This window comes from Heptranchias perlo, chromosome 3 (assembly GCF_035084215.1).
Source record: "Heptranchias perlo isolate sHepPer1 chromosome 3, sHepPer1.hap1, whole genome shotgun sequence".
Taxonomy (NCBI): domain Eukaryota; kingdom Metazoa; phylum Chordata; class Chondrichthyes; order Hexanchiformes; family Hexanchidae; genus Heptranchias; species Heptranchias perlo.
The window spans coordinates 92,220,282-92,240,463 of NC_090327.1; the positions used below are offsets into that span (position 1 = coordinate 92,220,282).

A 20,182-nucleotide genomic window follows, 5' to 3' on the forward strand; every position below is an offset into this window, starting at 1 on the left:
GAGCTATAAAAAGGGGATAGGAAAAGAAACTTGCATGGGAAATCAAAATCAACACAAACATATTTTAGAATTATATTAGGAAAAAGAGGGTGGTCAAGAGCAATGTGGGCCCTTTAAAAACTGATAATGGTGATATTGTAAATGAAAATAAGGAAGTGGCAGACATGCTTTGCATCGGTATTTATGGTAGAGGAAGAGGATAGCATGCTGGACATCCCAAGGAAATAAATTTTGAATCAGGAACGGGGACTCACCATAATTAACGTAAGCAAATTAACAGTAATGAAGAAAATAATGGCACTAAAGAGTGACAAATCCCCAGGACCTGATGGTTTCTATCCCAGGGTTTAATGGAAGTAGGTGAGAACATTGCAGATGCCCTAAATAATCTTCCGAAGTTCTCTCGATTCAGGAACCAATCCTTTAGATTGAAAAGTTACACATGTCACTCCGCTATTTAAGAAAGACGAAAGAGGGAAACCGAGGAATTATAGACCAGTTAGCCTAACATCTGTTGTCAAGAAATTAGTAGACCCTACGATTAAGGATAGAGTGATTGAACACCTTGAAAATTTTCAGTTGATCAGAGAGAGCCAGCATGGATTTGTAAAGGGTGGGTCATGTCTGATAGAGGAATCTGATTGAATTTTTTGAAGAGGTGACTAAAGTAGTGGGAAAGGGGGAATGTCTATGGATGTTGCTTATATGGACTTCCAGAAGGCATGCGATAAAGTCCCTCATAAGAGACTTTTAGCTAAAATTGAAGCTCATGGAATTGAGGGCAAATTATTGACCTGGATGGAAATTGGCTGAGGGGCAGGAGACAGAGAGTAGGGATAATGGGCAGGTATCCAAATTGGCAGGATGTGTTGGGGCCTCAATTATTCACTGTATTTATTAATGACATAGATGACAGGATAGAGAGGCACATATCCAAGTTTGCCAATAACACAAAGATAGGCAGCATTGTAAGTAGTGTAGATGGAAGCATAAAATTACAGAGAGATATTAATAGATTAAGTGAATGGGCAAAACTGTGGCAAATGGATTTCAATGTAGGCAAGTGTGAGGTCATCCACTTTGGATCTAAAAAGGATAGATCAGAGTACTTTCTAAATGGCGAAAAGCTCGAAACAGTGGAGGTCCAAAGAGACTTAGGGGTCCATGTACATAGATCATTAAAATGTCATGGACAGGTACAGAAAATAATCAAAAAGGCTAATGGAATGCTGGCCTTTATATCTAGAGGACTAGAATACAAGGGGGTAGAAGTTATGTAACAGCTATACAAAGCCCTGGTTAGACCACACCTGGAGTACTGTGTTCAGTTCTGGGCACCGCACCTTAGGAAGGATATATTGGCCTTGGAGGGAGTGCAGCGTAGATTTACTAGAATGATACCTGGACTCTGAGGGTTAAATTACGAGGTGAGATTACACAAATTAGGGTTGTATTCCATGGAATTTAGAAGATTAAGGAGTGATTAGATCAAAGTTTTCAAGATATTAAGGGGAACTGATAGGGTAGATCGAGAGAAACTATTTCCGCTGGTTGTGGATTCTAGGACTAGGGGACATAGTCTCAAAATTGAAGCCAGGACTTTCAGGAGTGAAGTTAGGAAACACTTGTTCACACAAAAGGTGGTAGAAGTTTGGAACGCTCTTCCGCAAACAGCAGTTGATGCTAGCTCAATTGTTAATTTTAATTCTGAGATTGATAGATTTTTGTTAACCAAAGGTATTATGGGATATGGAGCTAAGGCGGGTATATGGAGTTAGGTCACAGATCAGCAATGATCTCATTGAATGGTGGAACAGGCTCGAAGAGTTAAATTGCCTACTCCTTTTCCTATGTTCCTACATTCCATGGTTTGAGCACATGGTCTTTTCTACATCAAAGGGTCCACATATTCTAGTCGCATGATCAAAGCCTAAACTGTCAATCATTGAGGTAGTTCAATGATTGAGGCATAGCAACAGGGAACGATTGAACAAAAAGAATGACACTCTCCCAATTCTACATCCTATTGGTAAAAACAATATAAAAAGAAGACCTCGAGGGTGCAGATGAGATGTATTGGAATGGTGCCAGGGATGAGGGACTTCAGTTGTGTAAAGAGATTGGAGAGGCTGGGGTTGTTCTTAGAACAGAGAAGGTTAAGAGGAGATTTGATAGAGGTGTTCAAAATCATGAAAGGTTTTGACAGAATAAACAAGGACAAACTGTTTCCAGTGGCAAACGGCTCGGTAACCAAAGAACAGAGATTTAACATGATCGGCAAAAGAGCCAGAGGCGACATAAGGGAACACTTTTTTATGCACTGAGTTGTAATAATCTGGAATGCACTGCCTGAAAGGGTGGTGGAAACAGATTCAATAGTAACTTTCAAAAGGGAATTGAATAAATACTTAAAGGGAAAAAAATTACAGGCTCTGGGGAGAGAGCAGGAGAATGGGACTATTTAGATGGCTCTTTCAAAGAGCCAGCACAGTCACGATGGGCCGAATGACCTCCTCCTGTGCTGTACCTACTATGATACTCTGATAAGTTTATCCAGAAACTTGTGTATCTCTCATCTGATGTTGGTGGGAAGGCTGGATTAGTCTTTGTACCATACAAACTGTGAATAATAGGATAGTGACATCATATTGGAGTAACCCAACAAAGAGATTAAATTGACAAACTTCCCCGGTGAGAAAATAGTTCCAGTGCTTTTTTAAAAAATATATTATTACACTTTATTGCACAGGAGAAAAGGCAATCAACAAATTAGATAAATTTTAGATGCCAATTTGTTAATCAAGTTCAGGACCTCAAGTTATGTGTTTCCTCCTTTTTTCAACTAGTGTTATTACTGTAACAAAAATAAACTATCAAATTGCAGCCCAGCTAGTATACTCTTCTCTTTCATAGGATTTAAACAAGCAAATTCAGTTACTTATTAAATAATTTGTTCCTTAGTCTACCTTACAGTTACTTTCATGCGACCTAATTGTAACAATAATTTCAACACTAACAGTCGAAAGAGACCAACAAAAGTATTGTAAATGTAAAAATGAAATATTTAGATTTTATTCCATTGTAAAAAATAGACTACTTGCCGCTCCCAGTAAAGCCTTGTACTGGGTATAACATATATTGTACAAGAACACAGCTATAGATGCAAATATCGACAAATATACAATAATAGATGGCTACGAGTGAGTGAAAAGGTCATTTTAAAATCCATTGGTGATGTTAACTATAGATACTTCTACAATGTAACTCCAGGAGTTTAAAACTTAACAGCTTGGGTATTCCTCAGTGGCACAACTGCCACCAGAAATATGGCAGGGCAGGACGTACACCCACCTGACAGCACTGGCACTGACCCCACTGCAGTTTCCAGGGTCAGCGTAATTTGAATAAACAGGATGAACTCGAGGCATTGGAAAAACGTCTCATTGAGAGCTCACCAATTTATCTTCAGACTTATGTTATTTTCGACAGATCCCTCCCCCCCCCGTCTTACTAGTTTAAAGTCCTATTGACAGCCCTATTTATCCTTTCTGCTAGGACAATGGTCCCATCCCGGTTCAGGTGGAGCCCGTCCCATGACACCTTTGCCAATCACCTTTTTTGGTTGAAACCCCTATAACTACAACTTTTTTATTCTGCTCTTTTCCCCCTTGGACTGCCTCCTGCTCCACAGTGCCATGGTTAGCATATTGGTTGTCCACCCCACCAGCCTGCAACCTTATCCTCATAGGTAGCAAGTACATTGTACCTGTTGGACAGGATCAGTGTCCACGGGACCTCCTTCTCTATCTGCCCTTGGTTCCCCTTACCCTGCTGACTAACAGTCACAGAGGCAGAAGGGACTGGATTGGGTGATGCTCAGAACATGAGTGAGCAGGAAGAGCTGGGAGAGGAGAAAACTTTGCTGACCAGAGGTCAGGATAAGTCCCCCTCAGTTCAAGAACTTGGGGTCCTGCTTTTAAAAGAAGAGATTGGCAGTGCATCAAATGTACCTGCAGGCACTGAGGACAGTGTCCAGCTCTGTGCAGCAGATGGCAGGTCCACTGAAGGAGTTTACTAACCACATCTGTAGTATCCTGGTGTAGGGCTCCCAGCACTGCAATCTACCCTGGCACATGTGACATCTCCAAGGACATCTTCTTCCAGGGTGAGGGGGGGGGAGCGATTGTGGGGGTGAAAATGGCTGGAGTTGTATGGGCAATTTGTACTCCGTCCATGGATGTTAAAACTGCTGCTATAGAGTCTTGCAATGTAGCGGAATTCAGAATAGAGATGGCTGTCTCTTCCAGTCTCTTAAGTGCTTGTAGCTGGAATACAACTAATTATATTACAGCACTTCACTGATCTCATTGGTACCATTAGGTCTGCTTTCCTTCAAATCAGTAGTAATGCAGAAAGGATTTGGATGAAACTGGTTTGCTCTAGAAAATATGTCTGTGACTTGGTTTTTGCATCTGTGCATAGCTGAGTGGTTAATGTTAGTGATGTCGCCAGTGGAAGCTTGAAATGACCCCATAGCATAAAAACACAGGGCAGTTATGACCTTTACAGCCACTGACAGTGTGGTGCTTGCGGTGGAGGTAGGTTGTAGTTTGGTTTACAGCATGTGGTATAACTCATTGATGATTTCCTTTGTGAAGCACAGCCTCTTCAAAAACTGGGCAATTGGAGGCAGGAGCATCTTGATCTGTTATTCTGGTGTGGGAGTACCAGTGGATGGTGGCCGTTCAGCTCCTGTACTGTTTGACCAGCCTGGTCTCCATCCGTTCCTCTCCCCTTCTTCCTCAGACTGGTCTCTATCGATTCCTCCTCCCCTTCTTCCTCCACAACACCAAGGTACAGAGGAATTCTTAGTGGGAAGTCCATTGTGTTCTCTCTAGGATTGGACGAGAGGAAGAAATGACAACCCCACAGCAAAGGACACAAAGGTAGATCGTTAAGTGGTGTCAGGAACAAGAAAACAAAAAAATCACCAAAATCTTCTGAGAATTTTTAGGAAGTGCCTGCTGGGCTTTTGAAATCCACTTCTGCCTTTTCTCTGGCACTTATCAATTCTGGACCTCTGTTATTTTTGCATTATTAGGATTGAGCACGAAATGATGGGAAATAGAATGTATGATGTCACCACATCATTACCATCTCATTTAAATACACCTGCTCATTTTAGGCTACTTCTGCTGTTCACCAGAAAAGACAGCAAAAAATTGGGCAGACACTAAAGTGGGCAAGAATCTGGCATAAAGGGACCCCGCCTCATTCACAAAGCTGCCCACCCAAATATTGAACGACATGCAGAGAAATTTCCAAGCGAATGTCACCAAAGCCTCTGCAACTATCTTCATCTCACCCATTCACACTTTTTACATTGTTTTCAGTCACGACAAAAGATGAATTTTTATGCTTATGGCTATGCTTATGACAGTGTTGGGAAATGGAATATTTTCAAACTTTTGGCACCAATATCAGCATGAAGCATTCACCATATAGCATGGGGCAGATGCAAAGGAAAGCTCTCTCAGCTTTACTCCAACAATGTGCCTTAATTACAACCTCAGAAGAGCACTCCCTATTGTACCAATGCACAAAACTTTTCCACTTCACACATCAACCATCCTTGTAGCTTTTGTGTGTGCGTTTGCCAATTTATAATTTGTCTTGCACCGTGTACTTCAGCACACTGGGAGCTAAGTTAGAATGATCAAACTCATGTAGGACCCTTTCAGCAGCCAGGGAGAGGAGCGTATCATTCAAAAGCTCTGAGCTGAATCGTAAAGGTGAAATAACAATGTGCTGAACTCACTGCACCACCTTGGGGCAAATTGTCATCTTCATTACACATCTGAGGACATATCAGGAAGTTGGACATGTGGCTTAATCCCTGATTAGCGTTCATGATGTGCAAAGCTCTGTCTGCACTAGGAGCATTCAAGATATATTCCCTTGACCCTAACAATTGTTATTTATATTATAAAAACAATGTGGTAAATTATTTTACTCAAAAAAGACAGGTGATTTACTTAGTATAACTAGCTCTCCTGTGATGTTGAATGATTGTTGTGACCTCATTGATTGTAAGTTATCAAATTTTTAGTATTCGTAAATGTAAGTTTTCGGTCCTGTAGCTTCTACAAAGGTAAACTATGAAACGAGTGAGTATATCTTCAAGGGAATCCTGTTTAATATTCATAACTTTTGCACTAATGTCACCAAACAAAAATAGATGACAAGGTGATTAACAATTAATTGTATATGCATGGCCAATATAACATAGATTTTTCCCACTTATTATTGTGAAAATATTGTTGTTGGCTTCAATCAAAAATTGAGTCTACTTTCATTACATTCACCTTCACAACTAGCAGCTAACTGCATTTCCAATCCTGAAAATAAAATGGCAGCTAAGTGTTGGTGGAGGGAGGCGGCGGGGGGGGTGGGTAGGACAGTAGGACATAAGAACATAAGAAATAGGAGCAGGAGTAGGCCAATCGGCCCCTCGAGCCTGCTCCGCCATTCAATAAGATCATGGCTGATCTGATCCTAACCTCAAATCTAAATTCATGTCCAATTTCCTGCCCGCTCCCCGTAACCCCTAATTCCCTTTTCTTCTAGGAAACTGTCTATTTCTGCTTTAAATTAATTTAATGATGTAGCTTCCACAGCTTCCTGGGGCAGCAAATTCCACAGACCTACTACCCTCTGAGTGAAGAAGTTTCTCCTCATCTCAGTTTTGAAAGAGCAGCCCCTTATTCTAAGATTATGCCCCCTAGTTCTAGTTTCACCCATCCTTGGGAACATCCTTACCGCATCCACCCGATCAAGCCCCTTCACAATCTTATATGTTTCAATAAGATCGCCTCTCATTCTTCTGAACTCCAATGAGTAGAGTCCCAATCTACTCAACCTCTCCTCATATGTCCGCCCCCTCATCCCCGGGATTAACCGAGTGAACCTTCTTTGTACTGCCTCGAGAGCAAGTATGTCTTTTCTCGAGTATGGAGACCAAAACTGTATGCAGTATTCCAGATGCGGTCTCACCAATACCTTATATAACTGCAGCAATATCTCCCTGTTTTTATATTCTATCCCCCTAGCAATAAAAGCCAGCATTCTGTTGGCCTTCTTGATCACCTGCTGCACCTGCATACTAACTTTTTGATTTTCTTGCACTAGGACCCCCAGATCCCTTTGTACTGCAGTACTTTCCAGTTTCTCGCCATCAAGATAATAACTTGCTCTCTGATTTTTCCTGCCAAAGTGCATAATCTCACATTTTCCAATATTGTATTGCATCTAACAAATCTCCGCCCACTCACCCAGCCTGTCTAAATCCCCCTGTAGGTTTTTTATGTCCTCCTCACTCTCCACTTTCCCTCCCATCTTTGTATCATCTGCAGGCCGATTGTGGCCGGCAGCAGCATCGAAAGTAGTGTGGAGCCGGGAGGAGTGGCATTGAGTGACATTGTCAATCTAGTACAGATTCAGGGAGGCCAATCCTGCTCCTCCTGGCTACACAGGAATTTAAAAATTATTTATTTTCTTTTAAAACTTACCTTTATGATGGTGACCACTGACTAGACCACATCCATGTCCCGAAAACCTGGGTGGAGTCAGCCTGCTCAGAGCAGCCTGATTTCTTATAAGGGTCCTTAAATGGGTGTTAGGCCCCCTGCATATGCTAACCAGGGGACTAATGCATGTTTTAGGTAGCCGCCCTGGACACCTGAAAAATGGTCATACCCAATATTGGGTCGAACATTTTTCAGGTGTTCTTGAGGCACATGATATTGCGTCCTGAAATTTCCTACTTTTGTGCCCGTTTTATGATTGTGAAATGGGTGCAGTGAGACCAATTTCTACCCCAGTATGTTTTATTAGTGGACTGTAACAAAAATAACATGCTAATAATTCAACAAATAAGGAAAATTTCAGAAATCTGATGACAGACAAAAATCTGGTGATCTCAGAGATTCCAGAATCCTCTTATAGACGCCTTAGAGTCCAGGCAACCCAGTTTGCATCAGAACACTGCCCTCATCTTTGAAATTTGGGTTCAAATCCAACACAGGCTGTTAAACTGAAAGTCTCTTCTCTCCTCTAGCTGTAAGGGCCTTATGTGAAATGAGTTCCCACTAGGAGTTTATAACACAAAACTGTCCATGACTGGCATCAATTTGTATTAGATAGACAATCTATCAAAAAGGCCATATGGACAACTGGTGTGGAAAATACAATAGGCTAGAAATCGCTCCGAGCGGCAAGGCAATGGTCACCTTTGCTCCTGCGAATTAAGTTAACGAAATTACTTACTGCGGGATCATTGACATCGAATTGCTTGAATTTGAACTTTTAAAAAATTATGCGCGATCAACCCGGCCTCTGAGCAGCACGAGTTGCCACGGCTGGAAAAGTCTGTGAGAGGAGAAGACACGCCCACAAAATTTGTCAGGAAGAGAAGTCACGCCCACAGATTCAGGCTGCATTGCTCAAACAGGCAAGCAGACTTCATTCATCTAAAGTTAGTATTCTGGATGTCATTGTAAATAAAAATTTTCATTTTATAAAAAGTCAAATAAATAATTTAATTAAATAAAAGAGACAGAAAGGAAAAGTAAAAAAAAAGTTTTAATTTAAAATAAAATTTTAATGACCATAAACTATTAAAATAAAGAGTAATATGAGACTCCACATTTTCAAAAGTTAATTTTTAGTTGTTTGGCAGTCATTAAGACTTACCACGCTGTTAAAACTTAGTTTAGACTTGTATTTTTAAGCGTACCTGTTTGGTGGCGTAATTCATTACTTTCCAGCTGGGCCGAAAAGCAAGTTCGCACTTTTTCAATGATTTCTCTAATTGCAGCATGCAATGTCCCTTTAATTTGAAGCTGTCATATCGCCGGCGAACCACTAGGAGCGAGTTCCAGATTTCCGTGTTTCGCTGCCCATGTGCGAATGGTCCTTCAATTCGCTACTAACAACGGAGAGCGCTGTTGAGCTCCTCTGTTATTTCAGGAGCGATTTGTGCCCCAAAGACTCACACAAGAGCAGTAGAAAGCGCTTTTCTGGGTTTTGGGATGAGGCACGTGGTTGGAGCAGAGCTTTACCTGACCTTGGAATATCAAATATTGACACTGGACGCCCAAAATAGAAACAAAGGATTCCACTTTCTCGGAATGCAGACTTTCACCACAATGTGCATAAAACAAAAAATTATAAATGATACTGAAAGGAAAGTGCTATTCCTTTTTCAAATCACATAATACTATAATCAGAATAACATATGATGTTTGACTCCATTAGATAGAGTGATGGAGTTGTGAAATGAAATGGCTCTTACCTAATGCTGAGGTTGATGTGTTATCAGGACACTTCGTGAAACCAAGCATATAGGTTTAACCCCTTTTGGCATTAAATATGAAGAACATTTGACATCTCTCAAACACACTATAGGATAATGTCAGTTCTATGTTTGTACGAATGGTCTCCTGTAGTTGGATAATTTTCCTCCCAGCTGTACCTCGTTGGATAATTTTCCTCCCAGCTGTACCTCAATGCATGTCAACTACAATTTGTAAAAATCCAGTAAGATTTCCATCATTAATAGACACATTTATATGCAACAGTAAAAATTCCAATCCATAAAAGTTCATGTTACCGGGACTTGATGGTTTGACTTACAGGGAGAGGTTAGACAGACTGGGACTTTTTTCCCTGGAGAGTAGGAGGTTAAGGGGTGATCTTATAGAAGTCTATAAAATAATGAGGGGCATAGATAAGGTCGTTAGTCAAAATCTTTTCCCAAAGGTAGGGGAGTCTATAACGAGGGGGCACAGATTTAAGGTGAGAGGGGAGAGATACAAAAGGATCCAGAGGGGCAATTTTTTCACTCAAAGGGTGGTGAGTGTCTGGAATGAGCTGCCAGAGGCAGTAGTAGAGGCGGGTACAATTTTGTCTTTTAAAAAGCATTTGGACAGTTACATGGGGAAGATGGGTATCGAGGGATATGGGCCAAGTGCAGGCAATTGGGACTAGCTTAGTGGTATAAACTGGGCGACATGGACATGTTGGGCCGAAGGGCCTGTTGCCATGTTGTAACTTCTATGATTCTATGATTCTATGTTCAAAATTATGAAGGGTTAGATAAAGTAAATAAAGAGAAACTCTTCCCATTGGCAGAAGGGTCGAGAACCAACGGGCACAGATTTACAAAAGAACTAAAGGTGACGAGGAAAAACTTTTTTACGCAGCAAGTAGTTATGATCTGGAATGTGCTGCCTGAAAGGGTGGTGGAAGCAGATTCATTCGTGGCTTTCAAAAAAGAATTGGATTAATACTTGAAGGGAAAACATTCACAGGGCTAGGGGAAAGAGCGGGGGAATGGGACTAACTGGTTTGCTCTTACAAAGAGCCGGCTCGATGGACCGAATGGTCTCCTTCTGTGCTGTAACCATTCTATGATTCTAAATGTTTAATGCACTCCTACACATTGTGTTATTTTTATGTAACCATTAACCCATTTAAAGGAAACAGGTGTTTAAAGATAAGCACATCGGACTTTAGTATGAGCATGTTAAGCCTTTGTGCATGAAGTTTGATGATCAGAATTTCGACCCTATAGTATACAAATTTTATTGATGCACTGATTTTCCTTCACTTGGGAGAAAGATTTGTACAACTCTGTTTTGTGAAGTTTTTCCAACAGTGAAGAATGTATGATTTCCTCCATCTAATTTATGCTGGCTATACTATGTGTATGTAGTCAGCTCCAAATTATTAGTGTGCATTCCCACATTAAAGCACACAATCACCTTTAATACTGTTCTGCATGTGTCAAGCTCCTACCCTTTCAGCTGCTAAGCTTAACATGTAAACACATAAGCGAGTAAAATACGATATTATTTCAAAAATCTGATACTTATAAAAAAACAGAAAATTGCTACAGATGCAGGATCTACACAATCTTCAACAATGATGACAATTGCAAATAAAAGCAGTAAATTGCTGTTACTGAATCATAGGCAGCTATGACATTAATCATATACATACTGCCAAAAATACCTGTGCAGCAAGTGTTCCAAGTTACAAAAAGGAGTCGTACAACATGTTAAATAAAATTGTTTAGTCAAATTATGAAAACACATTCCTATAGATATTTGCTATCTATAGGAATGTGTTTTCATTTAGGTTAAGTTTTGTTTGTCAATTTACCAAAAATTTAGTGTTTCATTATGCCGATTATTGTGTAAGCATATCACACAATGTATTAGTATGAACCTCTTTCACAGCTTCCAAGCTCGGATCGGCAGTTGCCAATGGTAACACTTCCTAATTTGATCACAAATATACATTTGCAGCATATAATAAACTGCAGAGATTCTGTATTCTAATCTGAGGCTCAGATAGACTTTCAACTTCACTCAACAGCTTGTGGTATAATTTGAGCTCGTCAAAAAATAATAATCTTCATCATCACTCCCTCCTAGCCAATATAATAGCTTGGTTAAGGCCTGTAAACCCATTGGGTAACATGTATTTTGGTACAATTTTCACCTATGTCACCTTGAAGCCACTTATTGTCATGCTACCACCAGACTATTTTAAATAAATTCTTATAGTCACCATAAGGCAGAGAAATGCAACATAATATGCAATATATTTCCTCTGATTGCCTCCATAGCAACATAAAAATAACCTGACATCAGAGATGATGAGTGCAGCACACCACTCAGAAAAAATTCTGCAGTCCAAGCATTCAATGGCTTCCCCATATCACCATCATCCGACCTTAATAAATGTCACTATTAAATAGATGCCAATTCCATCCAACAAGCCTTATTTGACTTTATCATTGAAACTTCATTATTAATCCACCCAAATGAGTATTTGGTCATTTTGTTTGATTAAAAACAGTTGAAATACAATATATAGAAAATTTCACAAAGAAGAAAAAGAGCAGACACTTAGTCTTTGTGGGAGGGTTAGTCAAAGACTTGTGTTTTCAGAAGGCTGTTAAAGATGGGAGAGAAGATAAGGGGTAGAGGAGTGTGGGGAATGGGTTCCAAAGAGTAGGGTTGAGATAGCTGGAGGTTCTGCCACTGAAAGTGGAGTGAAAGGAAGGCTGTTGCATAGGATGCCAGAGATTGAGTACTGTAGGATCTGGAGATGCATATAGTTAAGGAAGGTTGCAGAAATATGGCGAGATGGGGTCATGGAGGAATTTGTAGATGGGAATAAAGATTTGGAAACATCGGACCCCAAATATGTATCGGCTATTTCTATATACAGTATAACAGTTAACTGGCGTGCAATTGGATATATTGAGACATTGAAATACATGCACACACAAAATCAACCAGAGCCTGCATAAATCTTGGTAAACTATTCTTAACCATCCATATTTTATATAAAATATAAATGTAATTCATTTTGATTGTTCTAATGACTGTACACATCAGGTGAATGGGTGGAGACTGGATTTACAGTTAAAAATAATGATCAGCACTGATGGCAGTGATAGTAGACTATTAGAGGTGCAATTCAGATCGTCAATAAGTCAACCATGGCTAACAATGTAACTCATTTATCCTCACTGGTCCAGTTGTGCTACAGCCCTAAGTGGCAGCAAGGAAAGGAGGGGAAGAGGAGAAAAGGGGAATTAACCAATTCACCCCCAGCAAAAGCTCACCTCTTGTCAGCCATTCATAGAAAGTCATTGATCTGGTTATTCCAACAGACAAAGTGCCTTGTCCTCCCAGTTGGATAAGACATGAAGTTATTGTTCCTACATTATAACAGTGACTACGCTTTAAAAGTACTTAATTGGTTGTAAAGCGCTTTCAGAGGTCGTGGAAGAGGCTAGAAAAATGTTGATCTATCTTTATTTTTCTTATGTGTTTTTAAACAATAAATTATACTAATTGGAAAAGTTGCAATGTTAGTTTCTGTTCTGAAAAATATTATGCTATTAAAATTTTGCAATTGTGTATGCGTGATAGATTGAAGATTATCGGTTCGGGGAAGTATTTTTAAAGAGGCGGCGCTACATATTTCGACGCAATTCCAAAGAAAGTATTGTGAACGAACACTTGAAGATATAAATTCACGATGAAGATATTTTCAGCTACAGAACAGCAACTTTGAAAAATGCCATGTTATTTACACGGATTTGTAGATTTTTTAAAAATGAAAAGACACTTCTCCAGCAAATGTTAAGGAGTTTCGTTCAATAGAATATATTTTTGAAACACTGTTGACCATGAAATCACACAAGGGAGTACTGCTGGAAGACAGTGGGGAACGAGTTAATAGTGACAAATATAAATCAAGACACATTGTGAGGGGATAATTATTAGTCTTTTCTTTCATGTATGATCTAACCTCAAAGTTGATATTTTTCCCCAAAAGCAACAATTACTATGCCCAGGATGTGGTATGTATTATTATATATAAACAACGTTGTTTATGACGGACGGAAAAAAAGTTTTATTAGTTTTTATTGTTTTATGTGATGTAGGTTATATTATTGAGTAGCATTGCAGAATGCTCCCGAGATTGGCAAGCATCCCCCGCACACACACACACACACACTTCAGTACGTGGCGATGATGCTTCAAGCCCCAGCTCCGTACAACACACTCACAGGATGAATAAAACAAATCTTCAGTATACATAACGTGTGCAATGGCGGCAACTCAGGTTTCTGGAGATAAAATAGTAATAAAAGCAGCTGCGACAGTGCCGAGATCCCTCATGCAGCCGGAGCTGAAGGAAGCTGTCCAGTGTCAACAAAAATCCCTGCTATATAATGCGTCAAAAGCCCACTGGGACAATGCCACCTAAACATACCCCCTGTTAGGCATTCTCTTTTACTTCCCCTCATTTCCACTCAAATTCGTTCTATGGAGAATCACGGGGGTGAGCTGCTGGTCTTAGCAGAGGTGGAAGAAACCCAACGATTATGAAGCAAACTGGCAAACCTGTGCTGCTGATGAATTATGAAAGGGGCAGCCCAGCAGCTTGCAGCTGACATGAGGTTTTTTTTAAACACCACGCTCGTGACGGCTGAAGTGGCGACAGATCCTGAATCTATTAGTTAAATTGCTAATGACTGCGGTAGGATCTGGTTGGCGATCTGGACCCTGCCACGTCGAACGGCGTAAATTGGCTTCCCAGGTGTGAGAGGATCATTCCACATTGACGGCCTCTCGGTTATGATCTGCTACCTGCCGCCCCCACCACCTTCCCCTGCCCATCGCCATTATCGGTGCCAACGAAGGAAATGCTCCCTCTTCCCTTTCCATGGTGTGGCAGGGGTAGAGGGAAATCACATTTGTGGAAGAATCTCTCTGATTTTCAAAAGAAAAAAACAATTACAGATTTCAAGAACTGTGAAGTGAGATTCGATTCATCTCTTCGCCCATCTCAGATAGTGTTTTCTTTCCAAGCAAACCCCCTCCCTCTCATCTCTAATACTAGCCACGCATTCCTCACTGTGGCATATTCGCTGTGCATTTCTCATCAAATCAATGCCCAGTTCTGGTGGAGATTCATTTAAGCCCAGTTATGGGCAGACATCGGTTATTGCAAAATGCAAAAGTTCATTTGACTTTCTTTTCGCTAAAGGTTTTAATCCATTTTCACTTAACTGCTTCGGAAAATTAAGCTGCGCTTCCCACCTCGCTATAAAGACAAAAATATTAAATTATGTAATAACTGTGCCAGCGTCATCATCGCTTTAATTAACATAGAATTGATTAATGAGCATCGGCAAGACGGCAACACCCACACCCTATAATGTACCTTGTGTGCGGGTGTATTCCCCAAGCCAAGAAACGACATAATTGTTTACAACACTCGCAAGCAAGTCGCCACACCTGCTTATATTTGCTATACGTGAAATACCAGGCAACGTCACACGGTGAATTCCCGAAGGCACCATAACCAGCATTAGCGAAATCTCATCGCAGCCTTTACTGCCTGCATCTTTCACCCATTCAACCAGTGTGTCGCAGGTTACGCTTCAGTACTATCCATTATAGCCTTATCTTTTTGGTTTGCTACCCCCTACCACTAAATGACCTTACCTGTGCTTTTATAGGTATCTGCTTATGTGTGAATCTGTAATCTATGTATGTGGCTCCGTCTTGGTGACTTTTTTACGTAAATCAGTACTTCCATAAATGTGGTGAGAGTTTGGGTATCAATGCGTGTGTGTACCTTTACGTGAGGGCTGGACCCAAGTTTGCATATGTGTGAGTTTATTTGTGTGTGTCTGAGTTTGTATGTGTGGTTGTGAGTCTGTGTGTGCATGTGTGATGTTTGTATGTATGTAGATGAGAGTCTGGGGATCTATGTATGAAAGAGAGGCGCGAGTCTGTGTATTTGTGTATGTATGTGTGCGGGTGTATGAGTGTGTGCGGGTGAGAGAGGGGGCATGTATTGGGATATAAGGGCAGAACGTTGCTGTACAAGTACTGAAAGATTTAACTGACAACCTCAGTCCGATTAATTTCCAATTAAATTAGTTTTATTATTTTAAAAAATAATCTATCGATTCTATCTGCAGGATGAAAGAGGACATAAATGTAAGTATTACAAACGCCAACATGCAATAGACCATTCACGCGTATGGAAGTCTCAAAGACACCGCTTCGAAGCAATCCACCCCCAACGAAAGTCTGTGTGAATAAAACATTACTGAGCTTCTCTTTTGATACGAGCCTTTTCCATATCAACTTTTCTTCAAAGGGAACTTTTTTAGTAAGATATCCGTTGAACCCCGGTCAGATCCCATGGTTATAATTAATGTCTAGGGGTTTTGGGAAGGATACAAACAAGAAGCGCTTTCCTGGGAGCGATACACGAGGTACAGTGTCGACCGTCCTGTTTAATTATAGTAACTGGAGTAGTGTTAAAAAGGACGGGCTGAGTCACCCGGTACGATACAGTAGTCCAATTCTCTGGAAGCTGCCTCCAAGCGAACATTCTTTACCCAGCAACTGTTCCGTGACACTGCGAGAAACCCGCTTCTTTGACAACATCAAACTTAGATCTGGGTATGCAAGAAGTATGTGTTCAGCACTGACATCACACGTTGCCAAAAAGCAGAATAAAGGGAAAGTCAGTTAGACTCGAAATCGTGGCAGCCGCACAGAAACAGTCCGGGGTTTCGTGATAACCCCATAGACATTAAGGAAGGCGCTTACAACCGTTTTTGCCCATGATCTCTGAATATGTGAGCTGCTGCAGTTTCTGATTTTATCCAGAGATGAAATGCTCCCAGTCTAATCCCCCTCCCAGACTCATACACCACAAGGCATGCACATACCCATCAACGATTGATTTTGCTCAAATATTAAACTTATGGTTTAATAAAGACAGGATACGTTTCATCGTTTCAAGTGTTGCTCTTTGAACATTATTCTGAAACCCCACCTATGACGATATATGTCTGAAGCCTCCAATCTGGTGTGTTTATTCCGTTAAAAACTATGACGGGGTTTAATGAATAGCATCGATTAGATAGAATACGGTAGATCTCCAAAGGGCGACATCAGGAGCCCACCCTCCGCCCCACTTCCCTTCTCCCCATAATAATGTGGGTTTGAAAGTTCAGTCCCACGATGGTAATATGCAAGACAATTATGTCGGAATGTCTCACCGTAATTTGATAGACTCCCCACACTCCCCGCCCCCCCAATCCCAAGTAAGTATGAAACCCGAATTGACAGCAATGAAAGGCAAATACGTTGCTTTATTCACCGCGAGAGCCAGCTGCAAGCCTTACAATAACTCGCTTTATACAGAAGCAACTTGAATCTAGTTCAAGACGACACCCCTTGTGCCAGGAGAGAGGGAAAAAAATCCCAAGCATGGATAATTAAAAGCGAGCCTTGAGTAGGTCCAGGCGATAATACACCTGAAAAGGGAATCACGAGTTACCGAATATTCCCAGATAAAATTTTAAAAGCTACAGGAATTTCTGGGCTGCAACAAGAAATTCATTAGGAATCAAGCCACCCATTTGTCATTTCTGCTACTGTTGCTTCCACTTAAAATTATGAGACAAAAAAAAACAGGTTGAAGAATTATTACATTCGGTGTATGGCTAGCCAGGATCTCGCCAATAAATAATATATTTCGAGAGAAACGAAAGTTCTCTTTTTAAACAACCATTGAAGTTTATGTCCCTGTTATAATACAACAAAATCCGAATCTGGAAAGAGAAAATAGAGCCTACTCTCGGCTGTGATGTTAAACAGAGCTGGATTTCAATTTCTAGACCATGCACATGTACATTGGGCAACTAACTCCCTTGAGCACAGTATCTGCTTAAGGACTAGACTTTGTAGGACTCGATTCGGTGATTTCTCATCTTGTTCCATTAATACATGACACCTTACGCTTGTATCAATACCGCCCGACAGTCTGAAAGGAGATCTAAACACGTCTCATTAAAAAGGCTTAAGCAATTTATATGAATTCTGATAGCCTAGTGTAACAGAGCGTCTGTGTGTGTGTATATATATGTATCCTACAGTACCACATCCATCGAGTGCTGGATCTTCAGTCGTGAAAGTAGAGCTTTGTGCAAAATTTGACCGAAAACACAACACCCCACCTCCACCAGTTCCCAAATTGTATGTTGCACACGTCAGTAATTAAATGGTGTAAATTAAGCAGCTCCACAGTAAACCGTCATTAAGCATTTTAACCCAGGAAATCCCCCACCCCCTTCCAATCCATGTTAGTCGGATTCTAGTTGGAGGCTGCACGAAATTCAAATAGTTAAGGGATATATGAGGCAACTCACGTATCCGATTGAGCATTCTGCAAGAATATTTATTGAGCCTAAGCTCGATTACTGCATTGAACGCCAGTCCAGGCAAGTCGAAAGCATTCTGCCAATTTCCCAGCATCTAAAAAAAACCCACCAATTTCTCGGCTTCTCTATTTTCCCCTATTATTCAGCGCAGGTGGTTCCCTTGTCCCTCTCGTGTCTGAGGGATAATGGGATCAGGGGGCGAGGGGGGGTAGGGGGAAAGCCAAAACCTACCTTCCACACATGTGATCGTCAATAAAAAGACAAGGTATGAAAATATAACTCCACTTTTCGTCCCCATCGCCTTGCCGAGGAAAGAGAGCCCGTGCCTGCAGCATTTAGTGCATCCTGTCCGAAAAATGGATGTCAGCGAATCTTCAATCGAAATCCCCTGTATTTTGCAGTTCGATTTCATACTGGTTGTAATTTTTTTGGTGTGTGTTGTAGTGTAGTGTGTGTCGCCGATCAGTTTTGCTTGTTGGTCCGCGGCGCTCGAACACTACTGCGAGTGAATGTGTTTCTGGGATACCACAGCAACCTTGAACGAGGACTCAACCATCTCAACCAACGGGGGCACAAACTCCAGGCTCCTTCCCACTTGCCTTGGCTATCTAAATCCTAAAGTGCACTAAAGAAGAGCGAGAAAAAAAAAATCCCACTGCACATTTCTGCTGGTAGCAAGCCAACTCCAAGAGAATTCCAAAGAGGGGGGGGGGTGGAGGAGGAATAATGGTGTGTAATTAAACATTTAACTTCAAAGCAGCAGCGTCAGAAACGGAGAGATGTTTAAATTCATACACTCTGCGGATCGATATTGCCCACACACCGTGCCAGCATCTCGAAAGAATACGCAGATACAGTTTAACCATCACGCAGAAATGAGATGCTACAGATTATGATGGGTGGGGGGAGGGGGTAGACACCTTAATTCTGTCTCTGCCGATAACTGTGTTGTAGGTAAAGTCGAAGAGAGGGGGGAGACGTTATGTCCATCACAATATATTATTTTGAGATGAATTATAAATACGTTCGGTTAAACAGGCCGTCAATATAAAAGGAAAACGTTAGTCTGCGTTTAAAAATCCCCAATACTTGAAAAAAATCTTCAAGTTTACTTAGCACAGGAAGAGGCAATCGACATCCGAGAGTATATTCTTCCAGTCATCACGTTTACTATTTTCAGTTGGTGTTAGAATCGGTTTTTGCACTTGGCAAGAAGATCATCACGATGCCCATTCCAAGTAGATCGTTTCGCCTGAAAATAAAATCTGTGAATCACAGCAGCGCTTGGGTTTAATTCTTCATTCTTGTAATGGGTTAAAGGAGTTCAGCAGAAGAGCACTTGTGCCACCTACAGGCCGTGAAGCGATGACCTGATAGCAATCCCCGTGTACAGAAACGGTCCGGGCCCAATTCAGAGAAATTCCTGCTGTAACATTCTTAAAAAACACACATACCTGTCTGGCGAACAAACATTTAGCGAATGATAGGATCACTTTACTGACACAGAGCTTATTTAGAAGCTTAGTGTTTTTTTTAATATTTATTTTCTCTTTGGGAAGAGGGCAATGGATATTCAAACAGTCCTGGGAATAGTTCTGAGTTATGAGTGGCAGAGCAGATAGCCGGTATTTTCGAAGTGCAGCGCTGTCGGATATGTTGTGCTTTTGAAATGTTTATTTAAAAAAAGAAAATGGAAACATAATGCTGTAGAATCGCTTTACTGCGAATGATCTGCAGCGAAATATTTTTTGCTGGTGATTGTCAATCATAGAATGATACAACGCAGAAGGCGGCCATTCGGCCCATTGTGCCCGTGCCGACCTAAACAATTAGTCCCATTCCCCAGCTCTTTCCCCATAGGCCTGCAAATTTTTAGTTTTCAAATATTTCTCCAATTCCCTTTTGAAAGTTGCTATTGAATCTGCTTCCACCACCCTTTCATGCAGTGCACTCCAGGTCATAACAACTCGCTACCTAAAAAAAATGTCTCCTTATCTCCTCTGGTTCTTTTGCCAATTACCTTAAATACATTTCAGCGTTTCTGTTCACTTACACTACACTGTAGTTCTACCGAGCAATATACACATTATTGGGCAACTGTAGCATTCCCTGATGAACATGTCTACACCAACATACTGTGCAGCAAAAATCTCTACTTGGCTCAGAGTTATCTGTCTCCCTGAATGTTCCTCTCATGCATTGCTCCCCCCGCCCCAAGATTGGCGGATCAGCAACTGTGAAAACACATGAAGGCCCAGAAATGTACATTGCTCCATGTAACTTTGTTCGTCGCGCAATTTAGATAAATAATTCCGCGATATAATTGTAAAAGCACGCTATTTT

General features: G+C 41.0%; 1 protein-coding gene across 1 annotated transcript in view; it reads right to left on the minus strand.

Annotated features, from left to right (window-relative positions):
- csmd3b (CUB and Sushi multiple domains 3b) overlaps positions 1-18,251 on the minus strand; it is a 1,733,930-nt gene extending 1,715,679 nt beyond the window's left edge. Inside the window, exon 1 of the mRNA XM_067976258.1 lies at positions 18,071-18,251. Coding sequence (XP_067832359.1) covers positions 18,071-18,251 — 181 coding nt within the window. The remainder of the gene's footprint in view (positions 1-18,070) is intronic.
- Positions 18,252-20,182: the final 1,931 nt, after the last annotated feature.